General features: G+C 39.0%; 1 protein-coding gene across 1 annotated transcript; it reads right to left on the bottom strand.

Annotated features, from left to right (window-relative positions):
* Nucleotides 1–15,513: 15,513 nt before the first annotated feature.
* Nucleotides 15,514–17,188, bottom strand: LOC131679228 (uncharacterized). The gene is made up of 3 exons (XM_058959901.1): nt 16,939–17,188; nt 16,450–16,881; nt 15,514–16,391 (listed from the first exon to the last, which is right to left on the bottom strand). The coding sequence occupies exons 1-3, from the start codon at nt 17,119–17,121 to the stop codon at nt 15,720–15,722; spliced, it is 1,287 nt and encodes a 428-aa protein (XP_058815884.1). The 5' UTR covers nt 17,122–17,188; the 3' UTR covers nt 15,514–15,719.
* Between the last annotated feature and the right edge of the window lie 373 nt (nt 17,189–17,561).

Below are 17,561 nucleotides of genomic sequence, written 5' to 3'. Positions count from 1 at the left end.
CCAATTTTTTCGCCACTTACCACATGTCAAGAAAATCGTACCCCCTAATACCACAGTACGACACACAGTGAGATTGCGGTTTACACTGTCTAAACTATACACTTCACGTTTTGCCCGCCTAAAAGAAGACAACATTCTCCGGCGCTTGAAACCTACAAAATCGCAATACAGTAATGTTTCGATTATATCACGGTCGGTCTGTATTTTAGCGTGATATATTTGAAGCGTGATATATTTAAAAAAATTACATTCAAGCATTAACCCATGTATTTCTATAAATAAAAAGTAATAAAAAGTTGAAGTTAGTCAAAAGAATAAATCATACTAGGGTAATGAGCCTATTTTGCCATGTTTCTATTATCACACTACCCATTTGAATCGGCCGAAGATATTTCGGCAATCCTAGTCATCGCCACTAGGGTTCGTCGCGGTTGCGGTAATTACCGCAACCGCGCGGTATTTACCGCACCCGCACCGCAAAATCTGCGGTGCGGTGAGACACTTTTTCCCGCAGGTGCGGTGTGGGAAAGAGCTTTTACCGCACCGCACCGCAAAAAAATTATTGATAAAGTGATAATTTTGATTATTCTAAATTGATAAACAGACTGCTATTACAAAAGAAAATCTAGCTGTGTCCGAAATATTTTGACGCTATTATTTTTACGACATATTTTGGAATAGTTATTTGATACTTCTAAGTAAAAATTCACAAACTAACCATTTCAAATACAAAAACCTGTTTTAATCCACCTAGAGGTGCAATTGTGGCTTTCTCATTTCTCCAAACTATGATTTAATAGCTGGTTCGTACAATATAACTTTATGGAAATGTCTTTCATTCTTATTACACTTGGTAAGTATATATAAGAGCACCTTTTTGCATTCATCGCGGTATCGGTTTGAATCGGAGTTTTCTTTGTGATCGACCTCCACAACCCGTAACTCCGGTGCTGGAAGTCGGATGGAGATGGAATTTAATATCAGTTTCTGGGGACGCAACACCTTTCATTTGAGACTAAGTTGAGCAAATCTAGCCATTTTCGAGAAACTAATATAACCGTTATTCTGACTTTAGATGCTTCCGGATCCGTCGATGGTGGCCAGTGTGGCCAAACAGACTTTGAATGACTGTTGGGGACCTAGATCTACAAATTCAACAGTTGTGTTTACATTTTGGAAAAAAATCACCTTTTTACATTCATCGCAGAATTCGTTAGAATCGGGATTTGCTGCGTGATCGTACGTATCACCCTGTAATTCAGGAACCAGAACTCGGATCCACACAAAATTCAACAGCAGCTGATGGACCTTTCATTTAAAATTAAGTTTGTCAAAATCGGTTCAGAAAATTCCGAGAAACTGATTTGGAAAAATAAACAAATTTTGTTTTGTAACCATACTCTTCAACTCGTAATTCGGAACAAGATGTCGGTTGAAAATGAAATTCAATAGCAACCTATGGGAATATTATACCTTTCATTTGAATCTTAGTTTGTAAAAATCGGTTCAGCCATCTCCGAGTAACCGATGTGGACATTTTGTTAACAAATCCGCACATACACACACATACATACACACATACACATACACACATACATACATACACACATACATACACACAGATATTTTGCGATCTCGGCGAACTGAGTCGAATGTTAAATGAGACTCGGCCCTCCGGGCCTCGGTTAGAAAGTCGGTTTTTGGAGCAATTGCGTAACCTTTCTATATGAGAAAGGCAAAAGAATAGTATTTAATTAGCTTCATCAGCATGAGTTCAATGTTATCTTCATGTGATTATATTTTGAAATGTTGGTGGAATGGGTTTAAAAGTAGAGGGAACGGGGGGTTAGTAGAGTGGGAGTGGAGGATGCGTCAGAAATCCTTCATCTTATTTTGGTATACGGGGTGGATGAAGGAAATGCGGGCGTGAGGGTGGTCCAAGGGGACGGTAGTGATGAAGGAGGGAGATGTAAGGGAAAGGCGGGGGGGGGGGGCGGAGGGGCTCTGATGCAATACTCAGCTGCATATTTTGCCTTCCATTTGAGACTTGGTTTGAGAAAATCGGTTCAGTCATCACCGAAGAACCGATGTGACTTTATTTGTGGAATATGCCCGGAATTCCGGACTTCCGGAATCGTCGATTGTGGACAATATATTCAAAGAATGTTTGATTGGCAATCAGTGATCTAGATCTGCGATTAGAAGTAATTTGGTGACCATTTCAATAGGTTTTAGCCTCTGAGGTATTACGATTGTACCGATTTATATGGGAAATTCCAGTGTATCCATACTAACACCCCTGTAACTCCGGAAGCAAGAGTCAGAACCGAATGAAATTCAGCAGCAGTCAATGGCATTACTGTATCTTTCATTTGAAATTAAGTTCGTAAAAATCGGTAGAGAATTCGTTGTGGAATGGGTGTGATATTAGCTTAGGAACTTGGCGGGTTCCCCGAGGGCGTCATGAACCGTCATAGGTGGCCAATGTGGTCAAAGCTGCTTTGATTGATCATTAGTGATCCAGACCCGCAAACTAGAGTAATGTTACATCAATTTTAATATGTTTTACATCATTTGAACATTATGGTGGTACCAGTTTATATGGGAATTTGCTGTGTGACCGCACTCTTCAACCCGTAACTCCGGAACCGGAAGTCGGATCAACTAAAAATTCAATAGCAGCTTATGGGAGCGTTATACCTTTCAGATGAAACTAAGTTTGCGAAAATCGGTTCAGCCATCTCTGAGAAAATTGTGTGAGTTTAAATGACACACACACACATACACACACACATACACACACACATACATACACACACACAGACATTTGCCGATCTCGACGAACTGAATCGAATGGTGTATGATACTCGGCCCTCCGGGCCTCGATTAAAAAGTCGATTTTTACAGTGATTGCATAGCCTTTCTTTATATGAGAAAGGCAAAAATGCAAAATTCAAATAGAGACAAAAATATTAGATCATTTAAAAACAATAAATTTGTACTCTTAAATCAAATTTAAAAGTACATCACTTCTCCCGATTTCTGTTGGTAATCGTGGAATTATGAATCGTTTTCGATATCAATTTTTCAATTGCGAATTTTGACTAATTTAAAGGAATTAGAGATGAACTAATTATGCTGGGACTTAAACACAACCCAAAGAATATAATTATCTTCATCAAACCAAACGAATTTGCAATAATTGGCAGTAAAGGATACAAATTTATGAAAGCGTCCAAAATAAGGAGGGGTCCAAATTAGGATGATTATTCTATCATTCGTTCATCAACATCGTATTTCTATCTACTTTGATTGCTGTGTAAATTCAATGTGAATTTTTCTACAGTCAATTTTAATGGACTCTTTCTCAAAAAGTATGCTACATAACTTTTTTTCGCGTACTTCCATTCAAATTTAGTATAATTTTCTACCAAATTAAGTCCTAATATTTTTCAGTTAAGACTATTTTGTAGTTTTTTGATGCTTTTTTTGCCAAATACCACATAGTTTGACTCCCGTTCACTGCAATTGAAGATTTTGCCTTCGGCTTATTGGCAAAATATTAGAGGAAAATACATTAAATGCTAGAACTTTCGAACTAGCCTTAGGAAAGTTACACTTCATACATTTTTGAAGGGAGCAATCTTAGTTTTTGAATGACAATGCATCTGTTTCTTGAAGAATGCGGAAGTTAGAGTTTTGAGATATATTGTCCGTAAAACCCCCTATTTTAAAAAATCATTTCTGCTGTATGCTACAAATCATACATTTTTGCAGTTTTTCTAATGTTCGATAATTCTGTACCGGTTGAGACCGGACACCTGATTAGATGTAATGTATAGATCAATTTTTTCGTCAAATATGGCGTCCTTCTTATTGATGAAATACAATATGTTTTTATTTCACTGTATTGGAATATATGCGCTACTATATAAAAGTACTGGTATTTCGATTTTAAATTTTTGTTGGTGAAATTCCTTTAAGAATGAAAGGTGGTTTTACTACGTAAATGCGAAAATCATACATTTTATTTTCATATGTCAAAAGCATTGAAAATATGAAAATTTAAAGTAAAAAATATGCAACTTCATTTCTTATTACATTTTTATTCGCCTTTTTTCAATTAACTGAAGGGTTGCTAAAATAAAAATTTTCCTATTACTGCAGTAGAACGTTTTTGAATGTATAATGTTTGCCTTAAAATGAACGGAATTTTATTAATAGAAAATGCAAAAGTTGATTTTTTCATAAACATGACATTCTGAGAAGTCTCTTAAAGTCAAATTTCGTGTGAATAAAAATAACATTTTATTATATACTGTTACACAAATGAACAATTTTCCAACACTATTTTTTAAAAATATAAAAATTTTACCGCATTTACCGCATTACCGCGCGGTGCGGTGCGGTAAATAAAGTGCGGTTGCGGTAAGTGGTGTGGTTTTATTGTTCTTTTGCGGTTGCGGTGCGGACAATCCATTTACCGCCGACATCCGCACCGCGACGAACCCTAATCGCCACAACATCTTGGTAAAACATGATTTCGAGATTATTCACGTTTAAAGTTTCGCGTCACGCCCTCCGTTCACTTAAAGGAACAAGATGAACAGCACTACAACTTTGCTTCTACTACTTAGACCTCTATAAAAATTTCAGATACTTTCTTAAGAATCTATACTTTAAGATAAAGGAATAAAAAAGTTCGATTTTTTTACCGACCTCATCTATTCTATTTCTATTCTATTCTAATCCTTACACAGCCAGTATTGAAAAGCATCCTGGAAAACACTGCAGGTATCCTTTAGTGTTTTTCTTGTCAACATTAATATTTGAAGCATATTACAATATGTCGCAAATATTAAAACGGCCAGGCCTACTGTGCAGAGTTGGGTTTGAAGATGTTTCAATATTATACGGCAATTGAATTATTCATTTAATGAACAATTCAACCAACGAATCGTTTTGAAACTTGAATGAGGAAGAAACGAGGACAACCGTACCGACCGTTTCAGTTTATAGGGGGTTATGATTAAACGTTGGGAGTGACTTTGCTAAGAAGGTTAATGTCACTCTTTTGGTCCTTTGGGATGGGACAGAGGTATTTACACCTTGCCTAGGGCCCGCAGACCTCTAGGGGGCCGTGAAGTCGTTACTGGGGGTCCGCGAAGAGGAAAATCTTTTCCGGGCAGATATTGAAAGTTTTTTTAGCGTATCAGACTGAAAATAATATATTGACAGCATATAAATCGATGTTAGGCCGTGGGGATCTGCAACCGCCCAGGGTAATTTCGAAGGGGTCCGCGGAGCAAACAAGGTTGAGAACCGCTGCTCTAGAACATCAGCAACTGGTCCCACATATTCCTTAATAAAACCTTGGTGTGTCAATAATAGGGATTATTTTACATATCCAGTGTGTAACTCTTCGAAAGACAAACTCACAATATCCCATTACGTCACAAAAGTGACCCCAAATACAAGATACAGAGTGTGCGGCATTTCACCCCTTCTCGGCATCTCTCCCGAAATTACCCTACGACTGATAACAATGGTAGATAAGAAATAAATTGAAATACTCCATTATCATTCAGGTCCGCCTTCGACTCCATGGAGCTGTCTGCAATAGTTGCTCGACCGCCTCCACTTAACACAGTTTGATGCTTCAGTGAGAAAAATCTCTTCCCGTAACTCCAGCTGAGGCAGGAAAACTTCACCGGAAACACTTGCCGTAAATTGTTCAGAGTAAACAGTATTTATCCAGACAGCACACAACACTGCAAGTTCGTACACTTTCGAATAATATTCCGAGCAAATTCAATCGTTACTAAAACAAGGAAGAAGGAAGATTGATACAAAAATTACGCATCGAATCACGATTTTTTTACCGACCTCATCATATATAAACCCTTAACAAACTAGTCCGAAAACCAATAATAGGCTCATTACCCTACATTTAAACAAGCAAATCATTTTTTTTTTAATCTTAAAAGTGCCAGGACACAACATGTGGCTTAATTGGATCAAAACGTTGTGTGCCTTGTCTGTTTTTCAAAAAGCGTGATATAATCGAGATGAAAACCGTGATATAATCGGGGGTGATATAAACGAGTATTGATATAAACGCATAGTGATATAATCGAAACATTACTGTATTTTGATCATTAACGATTTTTTACAGCCGGCCGAAGTGGAAGAATCTTGCGAAAAAACGATACTTTATTTTCAAGTGGTCGCCATTTTGTTTCTATAACGAAATTTTTCATGTTTTTCAGGTTGGGGCACCTCAAGATCGTTTTGGTTTTGTGCTTGTAGTCGACGAATTGCGACCTGTATCGTACATGCAGATTAGGTCGGTTTTCAAAACACCTTTTGCTGGAGCCACCATTTTTGAAACCTTACACTCGAAAATTTTGATTTTATAGATGAAACCTTGTACTTTCCCTCGACCCAGTAGCTTTACCTCTTTTCCTCTTGTTTCTATTTTGATTTCTCTTTTTTCGCGATGGCGACAATCATCTATTTTGGTAGCAGCATCGGAGTAGTGTGCAGTGTGTGATGTGTAGGATTTAACAAATTTTGTTCTGAAAAAGTCTAGTTGTAATCTCCCGTGGAGCGTATATATTCTTTATTATTTATTTTTATCCTATGCTAAGCTCTTTTAACGTGTTTGTCTGTTCGACATATTCATTTACAATTTTAATTAATTAGAGCTTAGCTTAGGTAGACTGCCCGTAATTGCACTTCGTGATTGACCGAATGAGTAAAAATGCACAATGAACCAACAGAATGACACTTGGAAGAAATAAAGCATTCTCACTGTGCATGTTTACTGATTCAATACTTTAATAAACTGGTCAATAACGACGCCGGCCACGACCATGACTGTTCTACCGAGGAAGAGAAGGAATGTTAGTTCGGCACTCGCTTTGGCCAGAGACCGAGACTACCTCTGCATCTACACTACGAGACACTACGTGAATCATGGGAAAGGAATTGTGTTGCTAGGTAAGGAAGATCACGATATGTCTTAGTAGACAATACGATATGGACAGTACGCCCTATAACACTATTCAACACGCGATCGGGGAGCAAAACGAAAAAAATGGCAAAAGTTTGTGGTCCCAGGAAACCACTGGTGAAGAAATTTTTGAAAAAAATTGGAACGGGGCTTCACAGTTTAAAACCAAACTTTTTATGGAGAGGCAAGGCAGATTTCAATGAAAATGGTCATCTTAAATTTTAGCATAAAGTTTTATATAAAATGCTTGTTACATCGAAAAAGTAATCCATGCAATTTATTAGCTCAATTGGACATCATTAAGGTGGCGGCGTTTGAATATTGATTTCATACTATTCGAAAAAATCCAAAGGGCGGAAAAATAAAACATTGAAAAACTTTTTTTGTCGAAATATATCTAAAAATAGCATGAAACATCAGCATCTAGTGGCAAAACAAACGAAAACCGCTAAAACAAATTTATTTTTTTTAGTTCCAGAGACTTTCGAAAATTCGAAAAAATCGAAAAAAAATCGAAGATCAAAATTTTTTTTGTAATGCTTTATGATTTCAAAAAAATTTCAACAAGCTGGGCTTGGATGAGAAAAAATAAAAAGATGGCAGTGATTTAGAGTTCCAATGTGAAAAGATTAAAAAAATTGAAACGAGACTCCATAGTTTAAAACCGAAGTTTCATGGAATTCTAAAAAAAATCTATCTTTTAGGTGAAAATGGGTATATTTGATCAATTTTTTTTCCGACGAACTGGGCTTGGGAGCAGAACAAATAAAAAGATGGTAGGGATCTAGGGTTCCAAGTTAATCATCGTGAAGAAATTTAAAAAAATGGCGCGGAACTTTACAGTTTAACTTTGTTTCGTGAAATTTAAAAAAATTACATCTTTTAGGTGAAAATGGGTATTTTTGATAGGATTTTCCCAAAGAACTGGGCTTGGGAGCAAAATAAATAAAAAGATGGCAAGAATTTAGGGTTTCAACTAAATCATTGTGATGAAATTTTTGAAAAAATTGGAACGGAACTTCACAGTTTAAAACCAAAGTTTTGTAAAATTTAAAAAATAAAAATGTTATTGGTGAAAATGGGCATTATACTAATTACAATCATTCGCAATTAATTTCCAAAATGTCAATCACTCAAAAGTCAAACTATAAAACGCCGAGCAGCGGCTTTCTGGGATTTTAATTATTACGTATTATTAAAACTTAGACCCAATATTTCAGTATTTTCGCACATATGCATTGAAAAAGTTTTAAAATGTGCGTGGAGTATGTTTTTGGTATCTGTGGAATCCAGGTTTATGCCTTCTGACAATCACCCAATACAGAGCCGGGCTGCGTAGGACTTACCTCGTTGACTGTCTGCCGGCGAAAGAACTCGTACAAACGGCTGAACATAAAATTATTCGCAGGATATCAGCAAAGACTTCAGGAGAACCTGAATTCCAATCCCAAGAGTTTCTGGAAGTACATGAATGAAAAGAGAAAAGAAAGCGGGCTTCCTAATCCTATGCTCAGTGGCGATGAAGAAGCAACCTCCATAGAAGTCTAGTTTCTAGTCTTTTCCGAGAACACTTTAGCAGTGTCTTCAGCAATGATAACTTTGACTGCAACTCCATCAACAATGTTCCTTGCTTTCTGTCCTTATATCCAATGTGACTCAAATGCTCATCAAATCCTGGTTTAGATGGCATTCCATCAATGATTTTAAAAAATTGTGCAGCTAACGTGGCGTCTCCATTGTCATTTATGTTTAACCGTTCGTTATCTTCAGGAACATTCCCAGACATCCGGAAAAAGTTATTCTTATACCCGGTGCACAAGAACGGCAGCAAGTGTATCGTCTCGAACTATCGTGCAGCTTTAAGTGCAGCGTCTAAGCTATTCGAGGTGCTAATTGTGGATTACATTTCTCGGTACTCCTAGTCCTTACATTACAGCTCCGCTGATCAACACGGGTTGATTCCAAAGCGCTCAACAAATAGCAATCTAGTAAGTTATACCTCCTTTATCATCTACACCGATCTGTTTGCTGCATTTGATCGAATTAACCACGACATTGCTATAGCGAAACTTAAGCGCCTTGATTTCCACGGTAAATTTCTGGACTGGTTACATTCCAGCCTAGTCGATCGCGAAATGTCATCAAAAATAGGTGACAGTATCTCTGAAACATTCACCACTCCCTCTGGCGTAGCCCAAGGAAGCCACCTTGAGCCTCTCTTATTGCAGATATACATCAATGTCGTTGATCTCTCCTTTAAAGCTTCCCTACGCAGATGACTTCAAGTTTTACTTCAAAATTTGTAGCCAAAGTGATGCCCGATTTCTGCAACAGCAGCTTGATATTTTCACAAATTGGTGTCAACTAAACAGAATGGTACTAAATGCAACTAATTGCTCTATAATCACCTTCACTCGTAAACGGAACCCTACTACATTTAACTATTCGCTGAAAGGAATCAACTTGAGACGAGAAACCTGTATTAAAGATATTGGTGTCATGCTTCATAGCAAATTGTCCTTCTGTGACCATATTTCATATATCGTTTCCAAAGCATCCAAGCAACTTGGTATTATATTTCGAATGACCAAGACATTTAAAAACATTCATTGCTTAAGGTGAAAATATGTGGAAGCCAGGAACGCACGCTTGTTGCTAGGCACCGACGCGCTTGTTTACATTGAGAAAAAATGGAATTCGAAGTGAAAATTCAAACGCACAAATGAGAGTTTTCGGACATTTTCCCTCGGTCATCTGCACATTGCCAGAAAATTTGAAGTTTGGTTAATAAACGATTAAAGTTTCGCGAGTGAGCTCACGATGATTGAGGTTCATGTTTGACAAATCTCGGTACTTTGTTTACTTGTTAATTGCGTGATTTCGAGTGAGATGAGCACCCGTTCATCTGTTACACTCGAATTCTCGTAACTCGTATGTAAACAAACCACCGAGAATTGTTAAACGAAGTTCATCCGGCTCATTTTGTGGGGTTATTTGCGTTGATGTAAAACCTATTATGTTACCCTAGTTTTTTCTTTGCTTTAATACTCGGCGATTATCACCTTGATCAAATTTTGATGAAAAAAATTACGATATCCATTTCTCACTTCAGTTAACTACGAGAGTCACTTGACAAAGTAGAACGATGTTTCGCGCGCAGAGGCCGACGAGATTCGCCATTTTGAATTTTCGAAAAAAAAAATCATTTTCTGTTTATCGATAAATAACGAATAAAAGATCAAAAGCAGAAGTTCGTATGTCTTTTCATTTTTCCACAAAAAATTCTCAAATATTGTTTGATTTGCGCCGAATCCAGGAGAAGGTCCTTTTAATGCAGTCAGACCGTTAATTTTAAGTGTGTTATTTGTGTAGTTTTAAGAAATATTATGTATCATTTGGATTAAGTTATATCTGTTGGTACGAAAAGACGTGGAGGTTTTGCGCCCACTTGAGAAACTTGAAAAAACAAGTTTAAATGTGTTAATACGCTTCAATATAAAAATACAACTTTTCTACCAATACCTTTGTATTGTATCTTCTATCTTCGTTACACCACCCACTTATGTGCGTCATCTTATGCTTCAATGGCAGATAACACGGCTTTAAAAAACGATGACTACCACGACTCCAATTTCATTTTCACACAACGCTTCCTTTGCAACAACCGATCTAGGTAGCATCACGAAAGAAAAATTGAACTTTTTTGTAGTAATCAATGTTTCGATTAATGACTGCAATGCTAAATTCTACCTCCATGTTTAAAACTTTTCAAACTGGGTGTCGCCGATGATTATCATATAAGGATCACCGGTATTTGCATTAACACACTTTTTGATTTGATGCAACAAGCCTTATGTGTTGTTGAGCGGTGGTGTCTTCATGTTGGACTATCAGTTAATCCAAATAAAACCTCAATGGTGCTTTTCACACAACGAAGGATTACAACCGGAGCTCGTCCATTGCAGTTTTTTGACTCTGAAATTATCGTCGAAGATCAAGTTAAGTACGTTGGGGTAATTCTCGACTCAAAACTTAATTGGACAGCTCACATCGATTTCAGGATCAAGAAAGCTTGCATGGCCTTTGGCCAATGTAGACGGGCTTTCGGCAAATCTTGGGGACTCAAACCCAAGTACATTCAGTGGATCTACACAACAATTGTTAGACCAATACTGGCATACGGGTGCCTTGTTTGGTGGCAGAAGGGAGAAGTCATGACAATCCAATCAAAGTTTAACCATCTTCAGAGGATGGTCTAGATGGCGATGACTGGTGCGTTCTCGACAACGCCTACTGCTGCTCTCGAGGCACTCTTGAACATAAAACCACTACATGTGTTTCTGAAACAAGAAGCACTTTCTTGTTCATACCGTCTTAAGGTTACTGGGCTCTGGAACAGTAACCCAATAGATCGTGTAACTAGCCACACAAGACTGTGGCCCCAAATGGTTACTTGGGATGAGTATACACTTGCTCCCAGTGACCTTACACTCACATGTAGTTTTCCTTCTAAAACTTTCAATGTGAGAATTCCTCTTCGTGAGGAATAGCTGTCTGGCTGGATGGAGCGACAACTTGAAGAATACGTAGTTTGTTATACAGACGGTTCTTTGTTGGAGGGCCGAGCCGGTGCTGGTGTCTATTGCCATGAATTGAGATTAAACCAATCTCATTCGCTTGGTAGATACTGTACCGTATTCCAAGCAGAAATCTTTGCGATTCTGTGTGGCGTACAATCCGCACTTCAACGGGGAATTTGCGGTAAAAGAATCTATTTTTGCTCTGACAGTCAGGCTGCCCTGAAAGCACTTAGCTCGGCAGATTCGAGATCGAAATTAGTAATCGCATGTCGAACTCAAATCGAAGAACTTAGCATTTCAAATGCTATCTACCTTCTATGGGTACCCGGTCATTCCGGTATTACTGGAAATGAATGGGCGGACGAATTGGCTAGAGCTGGCGCTGCGACTGATTTCGTTGGTCCAGAACCAGTTCTACCACTGTCAATAAGTTGGATAAAGCACAAGATTCGCTCTTGGGCTGCATTCGAACATGCCAACCATTGGCGTAGCTTGCAAACTTGCGTTCAAAGAAAGGCTTTTCTGCCGGATGTGAATCCGAAAATGTCAAGAAATTTGTTGCATTTTTCCAAGTACAACTGCAGTATTCTGGTCAGGGCACTGACTGGACATTGCAAACTCAATTATCACATGGCTACTATTCAGCGCGCTGAGTATTATTCATGTGATCTTTGTGAATCCGATTACGGAACATCATATCATTTGATACGCAATTGCCCTGTATTAATGCAATTGCGCATCCGGATTTTTGGTTCTCCATACATAGATGAACCTATGTACAGAGAGCTGAAATTTAAGGATATGCTTTTGTTCCTAACCCAGTGTGGTAAAGAGCTATAGTTTTTTAGCCGTATTTGAATGACAATATCCCCTCGGGGGTGTTGATATATCCTTTCACTGTTTGAGTAGAGGTTCTAAATCCCTCCGGGGGTTGGAAGTTTTATTCCTGCTGTTGTAGCACCTGCAGATCGTTCAGCATCACTCCGGGGGTGCAGAATGCTCTGTTTTAATTGTTCTGTGTCGTTGTTTTCCTTACCCCTAACCTTACCACTTCCCCAATCCTTCCCATCAGGAAAATGATGAAAAGACACAAATCTCCGATCAACATGGGGAACGTGCCATTTGAGCCAGACGTTACTGATTCCTGATTCCTGATTAGTAATGACTTGAAAAAATCATTAAAATTTATTAAATTGGAATACACGTTCATTAAAAACTTTCGAAGACGAAGTTTTCAACTTTTTGAGAGTTCATATAGCCGTTGCGACCGGAATTTTTTTAAATATTAAATTGACGAGTAACTCTAATTTGGATATTCATCGATTTGATCGCATTGTTGGATTCGGCGCAGCAATTGCAGTTCGAGTTAGTTCGAGAATTGGTGTCTTCAGCAAAGTTTTCGAGAATATTATTGCAAATAACTTGTTTGAAGACATAAACGCAACCCGTATTTGTGCATTATAGGCCATAATGCCCTACGAATTCTCTTACTAACGGTGACAGGTGGCAACAAAGAATTTGGGAAAACACCTTGTAAGTGCCGTTCAGTAATGTGATTAATCGGTAACCAGTTGCAAAAATCCCGCTTAACGCCTTTTCATAGATGGGACATACTACTCTTTCCATCCAATACTCCAGTAAAAACGCTCCGGCCAATTCCTCTTCTCCGTGTTTGAGTAGCTCACAAGACAGTTGATCATTGCCAACGGATTTATTATTCTTCTACCGTACTATCTTCTCATGACCTTAGATAGATCCGGTACTGAGAATCTGTCATCGGCTGCGCACGTCCCCAGACGGATTCTTGCGATACTCTTGTCGTCTACTGCTTCGCTACTTAAGTGTTCGTCATAATAAATGTATCGATCACCTCACAATCGGCCATGAGAATTTCTGCACATGTCGGTTTGTAGCACATAATTTTTGCTCAAGCGATTCACCTTCTTGAAGAATTTTCGTAACTCGGTACAGAAGTTCCATCGCCTCGTTATCCAGATCTTCCTTCCTGATGTTTTCGTCGATATATCGTTTTGTCTATTCCGCGCTTTTCTGTATTGTTCCTCTTACGGTACATCCTCGCCCTTGCTTCATTCTACTCCTTAACTAACTTTTGGCAGTCGCCGTCAAATCAGTCATTTCCTCCATTCGAAGCTGTCGAACCTAGTACGGCCTACCCGAGCAAACGAAAAGCCCATAATACCCCCATGCTCATGGGGTTTGACATGGGTGTTTGAAATGGCTTCAACCCATGAAAACACCACCACCATGGTTCGGTAGATCCCATATAAAATAGCATATGTTGGTGTATTTATGGGTTATTGAGACCATTTTATGGTGTCTTGATGGTTGTGAATTTTGTCACGGACCATGTTTAAGGTCTTTTCAAGGGGCTATGTGGTGTTTGAACCCATGAATATTTATTTGCTCGGGTAGGCAGTGTTACCTATGGCGTTGCGTATGTTGTTCTAGCTATTCCCAAGAGTAGCCACGCCTAGCTGCTCTTCTGTTTCTCGGTATCACGATAGTCTCATAACTGCTCACTGGTAAGCCTCGGCCTCTAGTATTGTGGTTGATTTGGTTCTAAGTTGGTTGATTAGGTGATTTCCATGAAGGTGCTTCGAACTACAATTCCTCGGAAGGTTGCAAAATTCATATGTCGTTGACCTTTGGCATTTATAATGATATACAGACTATCCTGTCATAGACATGCTCCAGCTGCGCATAAAATACATCTTTCTCATCCTCGGGTCTCACTTTGTGCACATTGATAATGCTGTAGGTGAAGCAATGACCTTTGATCCACACTGCACACATCCTTTCGCTGATCGCCTGCCACTTGATCGCGCATTGACACATTTTACCCATCTGGTTTGTTGTGCCGTCGCTCAATGCCCGCTTCTCCACACCTTCTGTCCCGCCTACCAAATCTCCTCCATTGCTACGGCTTCGAAGTTGCGAGTTTTCAGCTCGTCCCTTTCTTTTTGATTATTCGTAACGTGGTGTTTTCTGGGTCACTTGTTGGGCTTGACCTAACCTATCTAGTAGTCCACTACCCCACATAACTGACACCTGCGACAGATATTTAGTTCTGCCTATAGTAGGATTATAGCGCCCATGTTCGCTCAGACCATCCCAATTCGCTATTACTGCAGAACGCGGTAGTACCCAGTCGGCCTACAGATTAAATGTCATCAATAGACGCGACAGCATTTTTGAAAAATCTATGATTTTCTATGCTCTCCCTTGAGTACTATGGCTCTTAATATTGAAAAAAATATATCACCTTTCAGTCCCTTGCTAATTAAACGCTGCAGTAATACAAATGATACCAAGATCGGTTTCAACTTCGATACTCAAACTCTCGATCACCTTGGTGTCAAGCAGTGGAGGCGTAGCCAGTAATTTGGACCCTCCAAACCAAATTACTGGCTACGCCTCCACTGCTTGACACCAAGGTGATCGAGAGTTTGAGTATCGAAGTTGAAACCGATCTTGGTATCATTTGTATTACTGCAGCGTTTAATTAGCAAGGGACTGAAAGGTGATATATTTTTTTCAATATTAAGAGCCACAGTACTCAAGGGAGAGCAAGGAAGGAATGAAGAAAGTTTAGAAAAGCGTGAAATAGGGTCATATGAGCAAGCTTAGAGTTTCCCGGTGACTTAACTCTTTTTCTTCTGCAACACAGGATTCAGGATATTTTGGCATTTGAAATGCGAATCACCTGAGTCTGCGGCATGTCCTGGACGAGCGTAAAGTAACTTTGTACTTTCTACTGTTGGAACTGTCGTAAAAAAGTAGTCAAAAAACGCCGAATACTTGGTTGAAAAATGGTTCTCAAAATGCTTTAAAATTTTTGACTACCAGATACTAAGGTACTTTCCATTCTGAAGCCGAATAAAACCCGGCAGAAGCATCTAGCATCGATTAATTAGTTTGTCTTTTATTGAATTATTTATAAAAAGAATTTAATTAGCAGTTTGGATTTCATATTGTCCACATGTAAGAGGCAAATATCAAGAAGGGTTAGTCCCCTGGAGTTGTTCTAGACTAACTACGAAACAAATAGTTCAATGAGATATGTCCAGTGTTGTTTTCCATAATCCATTCGGTTCGTCTATCGATCAGAACCCGAAAAAGTACTCTAGCGCTTCCTCGACGCATTCCACCATCGTCTCCCGGTAGAATTCGTCATCGCGCAAGTATTTCAATACAAACTCGTCTCTATTAACGTTGCAGTACTGATGATACAGCTCCGGATCATCCCGGTTGAGGTCATCCAAAACGTTTTCCGGTATGTTGGTCAACGCCAGATACACGCAAGCGAACACGTGGCCGATAATTTTGTAGTGCCCTAAGCTCCGTTGCAGTTGTTCCCAGTTGAGCACCTTTTCCGGGTCCAAATCAAACTGGCGTAGTTTGCTACTTAGCGTTTTGTGGTAGAACTTCAGATAATCGTCTAAAAATTGTTCCCGATGAGATCTTCTCGTTGTTAGATAAATCGTTAGAAGAACATCGATTACGGGCGGGAGATAGCGACAAATTTGAAAGTCCAGCAGAACGCATGATTTTGGGCAATCCACAATATTGTCGCCTGTGATCGGGTCTTTCTCGAATCGAAACATCAAGTTATTGTGCCAAATATCACGATGCACCAACACATTTTGGAACTCAGTCGTTGGCTTGACCACATCGAATATTTGTCGCAGCTTGGTATCCAAGTCTCGCTGTATAAGCTGTTTCTTGGTGGAACTTTTGCAGTATTTAGTCCCATTCAAAGCTATTGCCTTGATAGCCTAAAATAAAAAAAAAATATGTAACCAACGATTGTCATAGAAACAATGCAACTCACACACTAAGACCCGCCATAAACCAGCTGTTACCTTGTGAAACTGATGTCTCAAACAATATATCGCTATACAAATCATCCAACCTTTGTCCACCAACGACATTGAACTCGTAGTTGAGAGAGACGGCATGCATCTGAGCTACCGCTTCCAGTACCAAATGCAAATAGGTGCTTTCCAGGGGTTTCTTGTAATGCACCATGCTGTAACCGTACCGCCACTTTAAATCTTCTAGCACAATCAGATCATCTCGGACGAGATAACATTCCGGACGCCACTTCGAGGGCTCCTGATTGTGACCCAAGCTGGTGAATATTTTAGAGTACACCTGTGATTCCTTTCGGAAAAATCCTAGCTCTTCCATCATCTCCCGCCGATTTTTATCCGCCTGCGGGAGGGACTTGAGGAAGTAGCATTGGCACTTATGAACTCCATTGTCCTAAATTAGACAAACAATTGGGTTAGTTTCGAATGATGCACGATTGGAGTCACACACCTCTACGGTAACTTTCAGCTGTAAATATTCCCCGAGAAATCCTATATGGCCCGGAATCTTATCCAGTGTATAGTCCACAATCGATGGTTTTTCAAACTGTTTTGTGTTTCGTACAATTTCCATACATTCCTCTGCACTGATCACACTTAGATAGTCGATTTGGCTCTGATTGCTGCTGGACATTGTTCCAATATGGTTAATGGAAGAGACACGTACAACGTGATGAGCTGCTCGCGAGTGACTAAATGTATCACGTTGCTGTGAGCTGAGCAGCAGTGCGTTATTAGGTATGTTGAGTGGGGCCAATCATTTCGTGATTGCTATTTCTTACACCCAAAATTAGAGATTATACTGTGGTTTTGCTTTCCACTTGGATTTGGTACCGGTATTTTTCGGTTGGACTCGGGCTCGTCTTTCTGTGTGCAATGCAGTGCACTTTGTCAATGTCTAACCTTATGTCACCTTTTCCGTATAATGTAGAATTGTTAGCTTAAGTTAGATTTTTAGTTGTTTATAAACAACTAAAAATCTAAATTTGATTAAATAAAATTTCTACCTTATTAGGAAAAGGTGACATAAGGTTAGACATTCACATAGGTTTAGAGATTATTAAAACCTTTATA

The sequence above is a fragment of the Topomyia yanbarensis genome, chromosome 2 (genome assembly GCF_030247195.1).
Source record: "Topomyia yanbarensis strain Yona2022 chromosome 2, ASM3024719v1, whole genome shotgun sequence".
Classification (NCBI taxonomy): domain Eukaryota; kingdom Metazoa; phylum Arthropoda; class Insecta; order Diptera; family Culicidae; genus Topomyia; species Topomyia yanbarensis.
This window is presented reverse-complemented; position numbering and strand designations above follow the sequence as displayed.